Below are 18,758 nucleotides of genomic sequence, written 5' to 3'. Positions count from 1 at the left end.
AGTGTTCTTCGCCTACGATAAAGCGTTATGAAGAACAGGCCATCTGCTGAGGCGGTACAGTTACACTTGGCCTTCAGAACGTGCTTGGCATCTCCTGTTAGCACTCTTTTTGATTATAAACCCACAAAACAAGTTCACCTTGATCTTTCTCATTAAGTCCAGAGTATCCTGGGGAAAATAAATTTGACATGAAAGTAAGCCTGTGACGTTTCCAACTAAAGAAGGCAGAAATCAAACCGTGCTTTGTGCTGTTACAATAAAACATCAGAAGCAGCAGAGCCTCAACTCTTGAGGCCTGTGTTTGGAGAAATATGGCTAGCAATGCCTCCTTTGAGCCGGACCAAAATCACTGCTCAGCCATCAACAACAGCATGCCCCTGATACAGGGCAAGCTCCCTACTCTAACCTTATCTGGGAAGATTCGAGTGACAGTGACTTTCCTCCTTTTTCTACTCTCCACTGCCTTTAATGCGTCTTTCTTGTTGAAGCTGCAGACGTGGACTCAGAGGAAGGGGAGAGGGAAAAAGCTCTCAAGGATGAAGGTACTTTTAAAGCATTTGACCTTAGCCAATCTGCTGGAGACGCTGATTGTCATGCCCCTGGATGGGATGTGGAATATTACAGTCCAGTGGTATGCTGGGGAGTTCCTCTGCAAAGTTCTCAGCTATCTGAAGCTCTTCTCCATGTATGCTCCAGCCTTCATGATGGTGGTGATAAGCCTTGACCGCTCCCTGGCCATCACTCGGCCCCTTGCGGTACAAAGCAACAGCAAGCTTGAACAGTCCATGATTGGCCTAGCTTGGATTCTCAGTGTTGTCTTTGCGGGACCACAGGTAAACCATTACTCCTGAGCTGCTGTGAATATAGTGATTTCCTACTAATCTTGAGTCAGGGCAGCACTTATGTACTGTACGGCCTTTGAGAACAGGGTCTCTGAAAGTCAGAGGGTAGACTTTAACCTGAACTACTGTGTTTTCTTGTGCAAACTTCTGAATCTGAGTTTCTACTGATTTATTTACAAAATGGCGTAACCGTTCCCGCCCCCCGCCCCTGCCCCTCCCGCCCTCATGATGATCTGGTAAACAGTGTATTAATGTATCTAGTGTTATCTGTATTGCAATGTCACCTGAAATGTCTTCTCACAACTGACAACATCCCAAACCCTCCTCCTTTCTCATACTTCCTCTTCTGTAGACTTGAAACAGTGCCTTGCTATGTTGCCAAGATTGTTCTCAGACTTAAAACCTATGGCCTCGACCTCCGACTAGCAGGAGTGATAGGTGTGCTCCCATTGGCTCAGCTTCCTCTCTTTCTCCTTTTGTTCTGATTGAAGTGGATTTAGCGGTTAATGGAAAGAACGATTAAGAGAGATGAAACTTATATAGAGGAAAATATTTAAATGTTTCTTACTTGAGATTTATCATGTGCCAACTAAGAATTCTGTCACTGAAACTCAGCAGAAACTACCTTGATTGTTATATTGCTCTTGACTAATTGTCCTGCAGAATTGACTTTTCAGAAATCAGATCAGTGAAGAAAACATGACTGACTTCTTGCAAATAATAAAGAGCCTGCAATTAATAGATGGATAAGTTGTTTTTATGCTTTCTAATGCTCTATATGAAAAACCAGGGTATTAGAATGTCATAAGACGTAAGAGTTCTCTAATATCCAGCAAAAACTTACCTGAAAAAAAATTGGAATTTGTCTAGACATTCTAATCTGTCTACCTGCCTAAAAAACAAAACTGCTATGTGGAACTCAGTAAGTGTTGTAAAGCACCGAGTCACCGAATTGTGAGGAGAGGTATTTAATTAATATGTGTCAAATGGCAGAAGAAATGAGAAAAACTGAAATGCTTTTATTTGCCTGGAGAAGAGCTTAGTTACTCCTACATGGACAATGCATACTAAGAGTAAGTTTCACAGACATGTCCCTTGAAATGAGGTTATTTAGCTAAGGTTTATGTTCTTACATTTTCCATTTTTCTTCCTTAAAGTATAAGCAATGCTTACTCGTTAGTTTTCTCAAAGAAGATAAACAGAAGTGGGGGGCAATCTTTGTGAAGACAAAGTATATGTAAAACTAATACATAGATATGAAAAACTCAAAAATATACACGTATAAGAAGACAAGGAAATAGCAAGTTTAATGAAATGATTAGGAAAGGTTTAGAGGGATGAAAAACTAAATGAAGGCTCTGACATATGTTTTAGAGAAGACTAAAGGTTTTCATAGGAAACTTGTTTGGTTGAAGTGGAAGGTTGAAAGCTATGAACAGTGAGAAACTGTATAAGTAGTGTACTATGTATTTGTCATAAAATACTGTGATTGTGCTTGCCATGTAGAAGTTAAAATACTTGTGCTAAATTAAATTAATATTCATAGTGCCTAATACAATACTTAGCAGAATATAAGGTAAACATTTTAGTATGTACACTTTTTATTATTTTATGCTATTGATTTAAAAATAATGCTAGGCATGGGGAATACATACTTTTACCCCATCCTTGGGATGCAGAGGCAGGAGGATTAAAAATTCAAGGGTATACAAAAGCTCTAACTCAAAAAAAAAAAAGGACTGGAGTCTAGCTCATTGGCATAGTCCTTGCCTGAAGGCGTTAAGTCCAGTCCCCAGCACTGCTAAGTAAAATGTAATTAATTTTTAAAAGCATAGCAGTATAAAATTTGGATCTATAAAAGAATAAGAAAAATAACTTTTAATTATACTAAAAAGGCCCTAAATTAATGAGAAAGACTGACAGCTTTCATGGATTTTGTATAATGAATAAATGTAGCACTTCAACTTTTTTTTAATAGCCAAATAATAAATGTGAATATCTACATGGTAGAAAGTGATATTTTGATACATTACATTTTTTAAAAATTAGATAAGGTAATTAGAATAAATATAGCTTCACTCTAATGTGACTTTTTAAAACATAAACATTTTAACAAAATATATGTAGGTCCAAGCAGTAGAATGAGACAAAAATAATTTTGAGTCATCTAGCAATGATGTGATTAAACTAAGGGCAGGGTGATACCAGAGGAATCAAACACGCTGCTAACATGTCCTGAAACCCTTGACAAGCTTCCTCTTTTTATTTGTTGGATGTAGCTCAGGATGGGCTCAAACTAGCTATGTAGCTGAAGATGACCGTGAACTTCTAATCTTCCTGCTCCATTTCCTGTATGGGGGACACATCAGTAACACAGCATCCAGTCTGTGTAATGATGGAGATGAAACTCAGAGCTTTGTACTGCCAGCCATACTCTTTCAGCTATGAGACTCTGAGAAAGTTACTTAGCTAGGTTTAAAAGAGTAATGGAAAGCCTGCTGTAGTAGGCTTACATCTGTTACCTGGTGTGATGCATTCTTTCAACACCAGTAGAACACTTAGTAGGCTGAGGCAGCAGGATGGGAAACCCAAGGCTATCATGGCTAGATGGCTCAAAACAGACAAATAAATGCAAAAGCCATTTTAAGAATAAGTTATATTAGATGTAAAACTACCCACTATAATTCTTTACTTCTAAATTTAATTTTAGTGATCTCTACCTTTTTTTTCTTCATAATAAGTTTTTTTAAGTTAGCCAGAAAACAAAAAAACCTGAAATATGAGACTATTTTTTCTTTAAGAATGAGTTAAAGGCAATGCTTACATAGAAAAGGGATTATTCAAATTTTTCAAAATTTTATATTGCATTCATACTAATCAGTAAACTTTCTCACAGAAGTATGCTGCCCACTGAAAGATATTTGTGCCAGAACATGATAACTCACATATTAAAGTTATCATTTCTAAAAGTGAGTTACAAGAGGAAGAAAGAAGGAAAAGGAGAGGAGAGACAGGGAGTAAGCCTTGGGTGGAGCTCTTGTTTATGACCACACATTTCCTAGCTTAGGTGTGGCTCTAAATAACTAAGAGTCTCGTTCCTTAATGAGAGTCATCTAAGACCACAGGAGTGGAGAGTCACGAAGAATGTGCAGGAAGAATCCGTGTTCCTGGCTTAGCTTGTTCATATGAAGTATTACCAAAACAGCTTTTAAATTCTATAGTTAACACAAGCCTGTAGGCAAGAAACATGAGGCACTCCTTAGTTTCTGGAGTAAGGAAGTATGGTTTGAAGATAGTAGACTTGCCTTGACACATGAGCTAATTTATTAAGTAAAATGCACTTCTGAACTTGACAAGCAGCTTAAATTCAATAAATACTTACCTCCCATGAGCAACATTGCCAAAAATTGTTTAAGGCACAGTAGTAGCATGCTAGACTCAGTAGTAGCAATAATAATAATATGATAAATAATACTTGATGACAAAAATGTGTGTCAGAGTCGTGGTTAAGCAATATTTCATGAATGTTCCCAACAACAATATAAAATTTTTTATTATTCTTCTTTTACATGAACAGGTTAAGTCCATGAATATTATATAACATGCTCAGGGTATGTTTAGTGAGTGGAAATTTTAATATAGTACAGTATAAATCACACTACTCTATTTGTTCAAATGGCTATTTACCTATCTATATCTAGGAACCCAATTAATATTAGACATAGACATAAGAGATAAACATAAAGGTTACATTGCATTTGCATGTGCATAGGGATCATAGGATATAGAAATAGATATTTAGAGGTAAAAATACAACTTGCTTAGTCCATTTAGTGTTGCTTGTGTGTGCATGAAATCGGGGTTGAACACTTACTTGGTACTAGATACCAATCAGGGGACTCATTCCTTGGAAGGACGGATTCTTTTCTCCACTGTTGTTAATTGCTTGTAGTTCTTTGTTTACGGGTGGGACCAATAAGATCTCCCTTTCCAAATTAGTGTGCCTATTGCTTTTATTGTATTTCAGGTCATTTTTTTATGCAGCTCTATTGTTAAGGTATCATTGGTGCAGGGACATGATCATTTCTAGAACAAACTCTCACAACAGACTTCATAGTCTGCTTTATTTTTTTCTCTAAAAGATCATCAAAATTTTACTAATCTTCACCAGAAGCTGAGTGCATAGCTGTAATCCCAGCATTTGAGAGGCAGAGGCAAGCAGATCACTGTGAGTTTGAGGCCAGCCGGGTCTACAAAGTAAAACTAGGATAGTCAAGGCTAAACAAAGAAACTTTGTCTCAACCCTCCCCCTAAAATGTATATTTATCTTTTAAACCCAAAATTTTCAACTAAGTATCAGGATTAAAACAGTCTGTGATGCTCTGGTTGAGACTTAGCACTTAGAATCAGAGTTCTCAGTTATTATGTTTGGCTGTGAAGAGCTTCTGGAAGTCTCGGCATATGTCCTGTGCATATCTAGACAAACCTGCATTTTGTCCTTGGAACTATCCTGTATTCTAGTTTCTCTGCTTGAAGAAACATAAACCTATACCTGCTTGCCTATAACCTCAGCACAAAAGATAAGAGGCTAAAGGTTACTTTTTTTTTTTTTTTTTTTTTTTTGGTTTTTCGAGACAAGGTTTCTCAGTGTAGCCTTGGCTGTCCTGGGCTCACTTTGTAGATCAGGTTAGCCTTGAACTCACAACAATCCGCCTGCCTCTGCCTCCCGAGTGCTAGGATTAAAAGCGTACACCACCACACCTGGCAAAAGTTACTCTTAACAGTACTGCTTATACTAGGCCAGCTTGTCTAAAACCAAACCAAAGACTGGAAACTCAGAGTTCCATTTGTAGCTCAAGGCTTTGCATTGGTTAGTCCACATTTACTGTCCAGTGCATGGACAATAAGCACACAGTCAGGCTAGCCCAGGATTTGATATCTTAAGGGCCAAAGATCAGTAGGTGGTTTCTTCATGCATTCCTGGGCCACGTATAGCCAGAGCTTTTAACTACTACACTCTACCATAGTGGGCTTAAAGTAACAAATGCATATGAGAGAAAAGCATGTAGTATTTATTGATGTATGACTAAATACTTAATGGGCACAATGAAACATTATGTGCCTCAAATGTTTATAATTATGATGATTGAGCTCTATCCAGTGATAGCTTTGTAAGCACAACTCCAGGGGCTTTGCATATGACAACTCAGTTGTCCTGACACCACTGAGAGAAAAGGGCTATTGTGATCTCTACTTTATAGCTCAAGAAACGGAAACTAATTACACTTAGGAAAATTCAGTCTGTGTGACAGTTGGTTTGATAAACTGTGGATAGAAGATTATATTCTGAAAACAAATAAGTATCTTCAATTGCTTCCAAAGAGGAGAAACAGAATGTTCTTGATTATAGCAAAATGACACAAACCCTGATAAGAGTGAGAGTCATGGATAAAGGAGAAAAAAATAAACAGAAATTGAAGACAGAATGCAAGGACAAAGGGACCACTGAAAGCAAAGTGAATTCCTATATTAATCACTCAAATGAACATAGTGCAAGAAACAAAAGAAACTGAACCAAGGCTAAGGCAAATGAACTTATGGGTAACATTTAAATCCTCATATACCTTCCTGAACTTCTGGTTTTAAACTAATTGGTCTATCATGTATTATGGTTATGACAAACTCCATATTATCCACCTAATAAATTGCTGAATGTGGTCAAAATATTATATTCTAGGAAGAAATAAGTATCTTCAGCTGCTTGCAAAGAAGGGAAGCAATGTTCTCGATTATGGCAAAATCGACACCAATAAGAACAAGAATAAGGGAGGAAAATGTATATACATGTGTTTGATCTGCAGTTTAAAACTAAATAAAGCCAGGGTGAAAAGAATTATGAGATAACAAAAGACAGTTTATTTTGTTGTCTTTTTTTTTTTTAATTATTCACTAATTTACACCCTGGTCATAGCACCTTCCCTTCCCTCCTCCTGGTCCCACCCGTCCAAGACTCAGTTTGGAACCTGTTTGGATTTCTTGGTTTTGAGACTGATGATATGATCCTTTTTCGCCCTCTAGTGGATTAATTTAAACTTTATCTTCTACTTGATAAAAGATCTGAAATTGAAAAGCAATGCTGTAATTGCAAATGGAAGATACAAATATTTTTCTCTTCAGAAAAATTTCAGGATTCTTTCTAAATGAGCACACTCCACTCCTATACCATAACCTCTCCCAAAGCAAAGAAATCAAAGGTTAAGTAAATTTAAGTATCTTATTGAAAAAATATGGAGTATTAGCTGTCATTTGACAATAACAAAAGTATTTGTTCAAATTTCCTTGCTATAGATTTAAAGATGTTTGTCTTCTCTTCCTTTTATCTGGATAATGTTACACAGTAAAGTGTTTCTCCAAAGAACACTTGGAAATGACAAAAAATATGAAATGTGTTTCTTGTGTCAGGAAAAAAAAAAAAAAGAATTGAGTGTCTACTAGAATTTACTTACTGGTTTACTTTTTCAAGACGTGTGTGTGTGTGTGTGTGTGTGTGTGTGTGTGTGTGTGTGTGTGTGTGTGTGTTGCTCCTGGAAGCTACAAAAGGGCGCTGGGTCCCCTGGTGCTACAGCTATGGGCAGTTGTGAGCCACCTGACTTGTGTGCTGGGAACCAAACTTAGGCAAGGGTAGGTACTAAGCCAGCACTACAGCCCTAGGTTTAATTTTGAAAATAAGTTACATTTCATTAATGTATTGAATTTGTGCTTTTTTAAACTTTTAGAATAAAGATATTTTAAAAAAGGATTTCACACTCAGAGCAAGGTTGCAAGAACTATACAAAGATTTCTTAGATACTTTTATAATACACATCAACAAATATTAGAATTTTCTTATTTGCTGTTGTCTTGGTCTCTGTTCTATTGCTGGGAAGAGACACTGTGACCAAGGCAATTCTTATATAAGAAAGCACTGCATTGGGGCTTGCTTACAGCTTTAGAGGTTGGTGCATGAGCATTGTGGTGGAAAACCAACAGGCATGGTTCAATTTTGTGGCTAATTTACATCCATACACATTCATGAGTTCTTGATTTCTTTGACAGTTTATCACTACTTTTTGCTTGTTGGGTTTTGTTTTTGTTTTCAGCAGGCTCTTGCCATGCAGCTTTGGCTGGCTTAGCACTCGCAATGCTGGCCAGGAACTCATAGAGATCTGCCTGTTTCTGCTTCCTAAATGTGGGATTAAAGGAGTGTGCTACCACATCCTGCTTTTATTGTTACTTCTTATTAGTTTCCTTCTTGTATCTTGATCAGTAAACTGTCTCAGATTTATCCAACTGGAGTTTAGTCTCTCTTTCATTATCAATTCTTCTCCAACCAGTTCCTGACTCTGGCACGACCAGCTAAAGAACATATTGTACTTTGTCTGCCTCAGGCTTTGGGCTGTCTATGCCAGTGAGCACTAGATACTTTGGTAAAGTATCTAGAAATCAAACTGTATGGAGATGGCTTCAAATGTGGCACACAAGCCACGGGGGAAAATGTCCTCATTTCTACCACAGACAGAATTCTGCCTAAAAATGGGCAAGCTCAGATGCAGGCATTGATGGCCAAACTCTGCCAAGACAGGATTAACAAGTCCTCAATGGTTCCTGCCTCACAAATATGTCTGTCAAATATACTGGGCCAGAAGGCTGAAGATGAATCTCCAGCGTCATAGAGAGTTTTAGGTGACTGTTCAGGCAGCAACCTGCCTCTGTCATCTTCTCATTTGGAAAGCTGCTAGTCTGCACCCCCTGTATACTAAGGTAATTAATTTTATTCCTTCTCAAGTCTCTGATGGGGTTGAAGACCAGATAGTTTAGTTTTTACAATGAAGCTTAGTTTTTTAGACTTTAAGATGTTCTTAGATCTAGATAGATGTTTTAAGTTGATAATAACGTAATATGATAGATATTGATTTACATTCTGAATTTTAGACTCACCAAGAGATGAAAGATGTTTTCTTCAAGGCTGCCAAATACAAATAGCCAAAATACTATGAATGTAACACACACACACACATTTTATATATATACTATATATAATATAGTACATAATATAATAAATATATATATATAAATACACATTATATAATATATTATATATAATATATATAATACATGATTGTTTCATGGTTCTTGCTGTACATAGTTTACTGTATATATGTGTAATAATATAAATGTATATAGTAAAAAATTTAATAAAAAGTTGTAAAAATAAAAAGGAAACCACATTGCATCATTTCTAGGCTCTCATCATGGGCAAGGCTGGAAATAAATGTAAACATAAAGATACAAATAGGCATACTTCAGTGCTGTATAGCATTCCGCTGTGTAGTAGTCCCTCTAATTCATTCACCCGCTGTTCTATAAAATGTCACATAGACTATCCTGACACTTTTTGGTTACAAATAATGCATCATCAGTGGGTAATCTCCTGCACTGATATATTTACTTCCACATAATGGGTTTATGAATGTATGTAACATTCCTGCAAATGTCATGGCCAGCAGAGCAATGATCCACCAGAGGCAAGAAGGTAGTTCTGTTCAACACAGCCCAGTAGCTGGTGTTGTTATCTGACCCTAAGTGGTTTATTTAGGAATATTTAAGCACAGTAGAATTTGCTTGCCGGGTGATAATTAACTCAATCCCATGTGCAAAATGATCACATCAAAGCTCTTTGTAGAGTATAGGTGATCTCTTTCATAAGGACGGGCTCTGTAGATTGACACGTGACATCTTCCACAAGATGGCTCTGTAAATTGGCAAGCTCGTGAGAAGGGTCTAAGGAAGGATCTGATGCAGCACCAGCCATGCAGAAAGCACAAAGGCACCGGGCTGTTAATCTCATCCACTCCCAGCCTTCTGGATGGAAAATCGATTGTACAATTTCCCCTTGTTCCCTACAGTCATCTGTGAGCACAAGGACCTCTGTGCCTCCCACAGGCTTACATGGTCAGAGGCCGGAAGATCCCACAGCCTTCATCTGCAGATGGAAAAGCCTTGGAAAATAAGAAACTGGATGATTCAAAGCAACAGAGACCAGTAATGCTGCACCAGTTTGAGACTGGAAGGCTGGAAGCTAAGTAGATAGGGGATACGTAGAACAATACAGAAGCTGGACTATCAGGGCCTACTGCCTGAGGCAACGGCAGTAGCAAGGACGCGCAACTCTAGACATGTGGAGAAATGCGGGCCCAAGTTTCCCTCTCTTTTCACACTTGCTCTATGTGGGCCTTAAGCCATAAGGCAATGCTGTCCGCAGTCAGCATGGATCTTCTTCCCTCGGTTGGCTGAGCCACACATCAATCACCTCTGGAAGCCCCTTCACAGACACATACAGAAATACGGCTTACCAGTTTTCTAGGCATCTCCCAATCCAGCCAAGTTGACAACCAAAGTTATCTATCAAATTTGTAATCATCAGTTATTGTCAAATATCCTTCCATAGTGGTTGTACCAATTTGCATTTCCACAAGCAGCACATACAAGTGTTAGTTTACCCAACATCTTGCCAAAACATGCATCACAGTACTTTTACATTTTTGCCAGTTCCATTGGTGGAAATGGCATTTTGGTGTAACTTAGTGACAGGTCTTTATTACTAAGGTGAACATATTGTTGCTGAGGTGTTTCTCCGTTGTTTTCTTTGTGGAAGAAAGGATTCAGTCAACAGACTCTGAATGTGTAAGCAAACATCAAGCAGGCACTCTAAAGAAACTGCAGTGGGCTGTGACAGAGGAGCTAGCTGCACAGTGAGTCCTGGAATGTGGCCTTTAAAGAAGCTTGAAAAAAGCAGCACGGTTGTGGGTAAAGTGACCTCTTTTCCCTCCCAAGCCATGATGGACCAGATCTCCCTTTTCAGGCATTTGTTCCCATGACCCTCTAAAACAGGGTAAAGGAATGACGAAAACCACAAAGGGAAAGATACTATAATGAAGCTGAGGTCTTTTGAGGATTCCAGCACTTCTTTAGTGCCCATGTGTGGGAAACTTCCCAAGCACCATAGTTTTTGATACCACGGGAGAAGCCTATCTACAACCTCAAGGATGTTTAAACACAAAGGGGCATTCTAATGCTGGCTATATAGAGCTATCAGGAGACATTTTAGTTGTTTTGGTTGCCTCAGGGCTAACTTCTTTCTGAGACTGCTCAAGGTGACCTTCACTACTGAACTCATGACTGTCAGCCAGTTAAAACTTTTTATTTTTAAAACTGAAGTTTTATATTGAAAACTGGTGCCCAGGTTTTATAATAACATTTCAAGCTATGAAAGACAAAAACAGGATTACCTTCCACCAGCCTCTGCTCCCAATGTCTATCTTCCACTCAATATTATCAGAATAGAAGCTTCTAAACCATGCACATGTTTTGACCATTAAAAAAAAGTCATAACATGTTATCAAGCCTCTCAATGTCTAAAACAAACTTAGTATGTGTTTTTATGGATACATTCTAAAAGACATAGCTTTAAACATTATGGATATAGAATGAACAAAATCACTTTCAAGAAGCCTGCTCAGCATAACTAGAGAACCTTAAGTCTTTGAGTGATCCATGTTCTTCAAGGCTGAAATAATTCCACCAATTCCAAAATTGTACAGGTTTATCCATATTAACACAAGCACAGTTTAAGTGGATCTCACAAGTTTCGATGTAATTGTCAAAATGCAATGCCAAGGAATTTAGAAATGGGTTCATGTAGGGAAGCTAAAAGAATGAAGAAGGAATGCTTTCGGTAACTGGGGGAAAGACACACAACTTTTTTTTTTTTTTTTCACAGTTATATATCTTCCGGATGATCTACCTAGCAGATGGCACTGGACAAGCAGAAGTTTTCTCACAATGTGTGACACACTGCAGTTTTCTGCAATGGTGGCATCAAGCCTTTTACAACTTTTTTACCTTCAGCTGCCTCTTCATTTTCCCTCTTCTCATCATGTTAATCTGCAATGCCAAAATCATAATCGCCCTCACACGAGTCCTTCATCAAGACCCACACAGTATGTATTCCTTAGATTTAAGAAACAATTGTAGGCAAACAGTATTTAACTAATAGCAACACTGAGGCAGAGTGGTGGTGTATTAGGTACTGTGGCAAGGAGTTCACAAATGTTAGGTTATTTAATAATTTGCCATCACCCCTTGGAATAATATTTTTACTATATACTCAATTTATAGATGAGGTTTCTTAATGGTGTCTCATGCTTTCATTTTTCACCATGGAATAAAGAAACACAGGACAGATGGGGAGGGGCTCGAAGATTCATGCACAGTAATAGTTGATGGGGGAGGTACAGACATTTTCTACAGTGGTATAGTCACTTCATAAGGTGCCATTGCTCCTATAAGCAACTCTACTGGCTGGTTTTATGTCACCTTGACACAAGCTAGAGTCATTGGAGAGGAAGAAGCCTTGGTTGAGGAAATGCTTCCATGAGATCCAGCTATAAGGCTTTTTCTCAATTAGTGATCAATGGGGGAGGCCCAGTCCATTGTGGGTGGTGCCATCCCTGGGCTGATGTGGCCCTGAGTTCTGTAAGAAAGCAGGCTGAGCAAGCCAGAGGAATCAAGCCAGTAGGCAGCACCCTTCCATGGCTGCTGCATCAGCTCCTGCCTCCAAGTTTCTGCCTTGCTTGAGTTCCTGTCCTGATTTCCTTTGGGAATGAACAGCGATATGGAAGTGTAAGCTGAATAAACTCTTTTTTTCCCCAACTTGCTTTTTGATTATGGTATTTCATTGCAGCAATAGGAACCCAAAGATAGCAGCCTTCATAAAACTCATTAGGTCATTCAAAAAGGGGAGGAAGGGCATAAAAGTAGAAATGGGACTGATTGGGAGGAAGAGGCAGGAGTGGGAAGGGAGCAAGAGAGCTACAGAGCAGGGAATGCATATGATTCACAAACCACACACACACACACACACACACATACACACACACACGCATACACACAAACCCATACACACACACAAACACATACACACACCACAATAAAGTTGTTATGTATAATTAATACATGTAAATAAAAACATTTTTAAAGGAAGAAGGATAATTATTCTATTAAAACTCAGGATAAGCAGCAGAAATATACTGTTACTGGGCTACCAAACATCTGATGTCCACAATATAGCAAACAAACAACTTCATATTTTAATTGTATGAATACCTCCATTTTTCAAATCTTCTTTGGTTTAATTAACATTTAATTTTAAGAGTGCCCTACTCTTCATTCTTTCTGAGGAGAGAACTTAGTCTGAAAACATATTCTTGAAGCTGAGACAGTTTCATTCCTAGGCCAGGCTAGTCTCCTGCCTTTGCTTCCCTGGTAGGAGCACTACAAATGAGCACTGCCACACCTGGCTGAGGTAGGGTAGAAATAGCTTTAAGTAAAAAATCAGTATTGGAACTATCTTTTTTATAATCGATAAAATGAATGAATCTTCCATTTTTGTGATTTCAGTTTTGTGAGAAAGTTGATGTTCAAAACTTACTCTTTTTCTCTATTTAACAGAACTACAGCTGAATCAATCCAAGAATAACATCCCAAGGGCTCGGCTGAGAACTCTGAAGATGACAGTCGCATTTGCTACCTCCTTTATTGTCTGCTGGACTCCCTACTATGTCCTAGGAATTTGGTACTGGTTTGATCCTGAAATGTTAAACAGGGTATCAGAGCCTGTTAATCACTTCTTCTTTCTCTTTGCTTTTCTAAACCCATGCTTTGACCCTCTTATATATGGATATTTCTCTTTGTAATTAAGACACTACACCAGAACTCATACAGAAGCAAGGAAACCAATTCTACCAGTTGAGCATAAGCTCAAAGCTTGCAAGGCAGAGTTTAAGCCTAGGCTATCAACCTTGTTCTTGTAGAGAGTTTGTTGTTAGAGCCTCTAAGACCTTCAAAAACTACTGAAAACTGTCCTGCATCATAAGCTTCTGAACTCACTTCTGCCTTATCTGATGTTTTACTGTATATGATTTGGGCTTCTTTTTGCTTCCTCCTTAAATAAAAATGTATAAATACTTAAAATAACCACATCCTAAGGTAAAAAGATACCAAAAATAAGGCTGGGAAACCACAACATGTTCACAACACAAGGATGGTTTGGGAAGTTTCTTTTCTCAAAAGGGGCTCAGCAGCAAAAACAGACTGGCACTATCACAACACCTGGAGCACAGAAACAGTAGAATCGCTGCCCATAGGTCAACATAAAAATCAGACTGAGACCATCACAATACCTGGAGCAGAGACAGTAAAATCACTGCCCATAGGTCAATTTTTAACTCCAACCATTAAAAGACCTAATTTTCTCTTTTGCTTTAACAGCACTTTTTATTCTTGTTCAGCAATGAATCCCACAAGCTGGGCAAGATTATTTACATGCAACAACTGAAGCCCATTTACACTGTGCAGATTGTGACACATCACCACACAATGGAAGTATATAAAAGAGATGTATTTTTTCATGGGCTATCAGAATATTCCATAGACTGTACAATATATGACATTTATGTTAACTGACTGCCATGAGTAGTGTTTTAATACAACTAAGAAAATACATATACTAATTATCTTGTAAGCAGAATATACAACCCATTTTAATAATATGGTGGGATTTTTGTGTACCTCCTTATCCTACTGAATCAGTTCCCATGAATAAAGGAGGACATCCAATAAAAACACCAAGCAACTGTACAAACAAGAGGAGTTTTGAGATGTAAAAGGAACTCAAGACAGGAAAGCAGACAATTCCCCCTATCTAGATCAAAGACAACAGTGGAGACTATTAGAGGGAAGAAAGGAAAAGTAAAACTATAAATGTGAAAACAACACCTACTGCTAAAAAAAAATATGAATACAGTTCCCAAAAATATGTGTGGACAGTATCTCATACTTCATTCAGCTCAGGTCAGGCTTATCTTTCTCATGAAAAAATGGGAAGAGGAGAAAATAAGAGTATAACACTCACTTAGTTGGAAAGCCTAAGAACTTAAATTCAACAATTATCTAATAGATGTTGACATGAACTATGTAATGCCATACAAAACATGAGAATAATTTGCAAATATGCTGGCTATGTGTGATTTATAGAAAGCACACTGATGACCAGTGGCAAATCTCTTCCCTTTCTTATTTTCCACTTTGGGTTTTACAGTATTGTTGAATATTTTTTTCTCCGAACCTACCTTATTTTCCAATACTCCCTCATTTTTATCTTCTGTGTTATTTATACTTTCAACTAAAAAACCAATATCAGAAATCACTGGTAGAGTTCCATAGTTTAACTGAGCGGAACGCAAAGTTTTTGGCGTGCTGAAGAAATGCTCCAAGTTTACACATGGACTCCCGCAAAGATCGTACAGATGGCGGAGGACATAGATAAGTTACAGTAACAACCTTCCTGACACACTTACTCCTAAGACGGTAATAAATATTATTTCTGGTTTTAAAGCAAAAAATAATATATATGTACAAGGTAAACCTAAGGGCTTCACTACATCTCTGTTTAAAATATATGTCTCTCAGCTGGTTTCTTATGTGTTCAAAAAATTGTTCTGTTCAGGTATTGCCTTGGGCATTTTTAAGATCATATTCACTATAGGGCTATCTGGATACAGAAGTCCTTAATTTATGAAGCCTATGTAAACATTTTATGTCAATGTATTTTTGTTTGTTTTAATCCTGTTTGTATTACTTTAGGTATTTACTATTATAATTCAAAGAAAGAATTTATCAACTAAGACAGACTGCCAAATAGTTATTAAAAAGTTGAATAACCCCAGCTTAATTGTATGTGTATGTGCATATTTGTGTATGTGTGTGTGGAAATTATTATAATAAAACTTATCTAATTATATTTGTATGTTCATATAGATGAATGCAAGCGTAAATATTGAAACTATGTCACTTCAGTATGCTGAGTCATCCTTTTAAACATCTAAACTTGTAGAAGATTCAGTATGTTTGGGAAAACTCACAATATTTTTTAATTAGATTATTTGGTTTGGTGGTGTTTAATTTCTTGAGTTCTTTATATATTTTGGATATCAGCTCTTTTTCATATTGGTGAAGATCTTTTCCCAGTCTGTAGGCTGTCGTTTTGTTCTGTTGACCATGTCCTTTGCCTTACAGAAGCTTTTCAGTTTCAAGAGATCCCATTTGTTAATTGTTGATCTTAGAGCCTGAGCTGTTGGTGTTCTGTTTAGGAAGTTGTCTCCTGTGCCAAAGAGTTCAAGCTAAACAGAGGAAGTTTCAACAGAGGAATACTGAATGGCCAAGAAACACTTGTCAGTGTCCTTAGTCATCAAGAAAATGCAAGCCGGGTGTGGTGGTGCACGCCTTCAATCCTAGCACTCGGGAGGCAGAGGCAGGCAGATCACTGTGAGTTTGAGGGCAACCTGGTCTAAAAAGTGAGTCCAGGACAGTCAAGGCTACACAGAGAAACCCTGCCTCTAAAACCAACATTAAAAAAAAAAAGAACAAAGAAAACGCAAGTCGATGACTCAGAGATGTTGTCTTACACATATTAGAATGGCTAAGATCAAAAACTCAAGTGACAGCACATGCTCTCGAGGATGTGGAGAAAGGGGAACACTCCTCCATTGCTGACGGGAGTGTAAGCTTGTACAACCACTTTGGAAATCAATCTGGAGCTGTCTCAGAAAATTGGGAATTGTTCTACCTCAAGACTCAAGCTATACCACTCCTGGGCATATACCTGAAAGATGCTCCACCATACAAGGACATTTGCTCAACTATATTCACAGCAGCTTTATTTGTAATAGCCAGAATCTGGAAACAACTTAGATGTCCCTCAACTAAAGAATGGATAATGAAACTGTGGTACATTTATACAATGGAATACTATTCAGCTATTAAAACTGAGGATAACTTGAAATTTGCAAGCAAATGGATGGAACTAGAAAAGATCATCCTGAGTGAGGTAACCCAGACCCAGAAAGACATGCATGGTATATGCTCACGTATAAGTGTATATGTCCTTTGAGAGAATCCACCCAGCAGGAGATCAGGACAGATGCTGAGACTCAACAGCAGCTCCCTGAGAGTTGTATGCAAGAGTAGTTGGATGGAAGGACCCAGAGGCGATCAGGAGTTCCACAGGGAGACTACCAAGGCTGGTTGATCAGGACTCAGGAGGGCCTGCACAAACTGGTGCACCAACCAAGGACAATGCATGCAGAAAATCTAGAAACCCCCACCCCACCCCTATTCAGATGTAGCTGATGGACAGCTCATTCTCCATGGGGCAGGGGAGGGGTGGTCAAGGGGCTATGGGAGGGAAGAGCAGGGCCTGCCTCAGATGTGAATTCTGGTGCCTTAGATTTGATCACTGCCCCTAGGCAGCCTTACAGGCATACAGAGTAAGGGTATGCAGGCTGTCCTGATAAGACCTTATAGGCTGTGGTCATAAGGTGAGGGAGGAGGCCCATCCCCCCCATCAGAGGCCTAGGGGAGGGGAATAGGGCAGAAGAGGGAGGAAGGTTGGGAATGGAAAAATAAGAGCGAGGGGATAACAATCAAGATGTAATGTGAATAAATTATAATAAATTTTTAAAATTAAATATATTGTGATTTGTACATATAATAGAAATATGGCTCTAAACTAAAGTTCATAGCACCAATTTTAAACTTGTTCTTTAAATGAATGTTATGTCACTCAACAGAGTATTCCAAATGTGATATTACATTCATGCGTTGTATTATTATAGAAGATGAAGATTCTTTATAGAAAAAAGATAGTCTACAGAGTAACTCTGATAAGTCGGATAATTAAGATTCTATTTTGGTTCTTCTCTTCTTTCTTTTTTCCTTCCTTCCCTCCTTCCTTTTGTTCTTTCGTGTGTGTGTGTGTGTGTGAGAGAGAGAGAGAGAGAGAGAGAGAGTGTTGAGACAGGGTTTCTCTGTATAACCCTGGCTGTCTTCGAACTCACTCTGCAAACCAGGCTGGCTTCAAACTCAGAGATTTGCCTGCCTCTGCTATTCTACACAGTTAAGTGGAGAGTGGGGACTGACTTCCACATGAACTCTGGTGCCCCGTATTTGACCACGTCCCCTTGATGGGGAAGCCCGGTGGCACTCAGAGGAAGGATAGCAGACTACCAAGAAGAGACTTGATACCCTAGGATCATATACAGGGGAAGGAGGTCCCACTCAGTCACAGTCATAGGGTAGAGGAATAGGGTGAAAGCAGGAGGGAGGGAGGAATGGGAGGATACAAAGGATGGGATAACAATTGAGATGTAATATGAATATTATCAATAAAAAGAAAAAAGAAAAAATTGCATTTTCTTAAGCAATTCTTTTTTTTTTTTTTCAAGATGTTAAAGAGACTAAACAAAAGTGAACATTGATTGCATCAATTCATTTTCAGACTGTTAGGGAAAACAGTATCTTGTAGGATGGAGTGGAAGGTATTTTAAACACTATATTCCAATGAGAATAAACAACAGAACCAAATTAGGACTTCCTTAGTGAATCTGTCTCATAACTTTCATGGCCATCACAAATAAATTACATTTTAGACTTATAAGACATTTTTAAAATTCATTTATTTTTATCTATGGTCTGTATTTTTAATTATTTACTTTTATTTTATGTATACGAATGTTTTGTCTGAATGTGTATCTGTGTACCATATGTGTACTTGGTGCTTGTAGAAGCCAGCAGAGAGCACTGAATCCTCAGGAACTGGAGTTACTGGAAGTTGTCAGCTGCCATGTGAGTACTGAGGATCAAACCTGGGCCTACTGCAAGAGCAACAAGTATTCTTAACCACTGATCTATTCCCCAAGACTATTTGTGGCCTAAATGTAAACAGTCTCAATGTTTAGAGATTTAATTGCTAATGAAGAA

General features: G+C 38.2%; 1 protein-coding gene across 1 annotated transcript; it reads left to right on the top strand.

Annotated features, from left to right (window-relative positions):
- The first annotated feature begins 262 nt into the window (after positions 1 to 262).
- On the top strand, positions 263 to 14,073 carry Gnrhr (gonadotropin releasing hormone receptor). Its single transcript, XM_051170774.1, has 3 exons — positions 263 to 833; positions 11,662 to 11,881; positions 13,392 to 14,073. The coding sequence occupies exons 1-3, from the start codon at positions 312 to 314 to the stop codon at positions 13,634 to 13,636; spliced, it is 987 nt and encodes a 328-aa protein (XP_051026731.1). The 5' UTR covers positions 263 to 311; the 3' UTR covers positions 13,637 to 14,073.
- Positions 14,074 to 18,758: the final 4,685 nt, after the last annotated feature.

The sequence above is a fragment of the Acomys russatus genome, chromosome 28 (genome assembly GCF_903995435.1).
Source record: "Acomys russatus chromosome 28, mAcoRus1.1, whole genome shotgun sequence".
Classification (NCBI taxonomy): Eukaryota; Metazoa; Chordata; class Mammalia; order Rodentia; family Muridae; genus Acomys; species Acomys russatus.
Note: the sequence above shows the minus strand (reverse complement) of the source record. Positions and strands in the feature narration are given on the sequence as shown.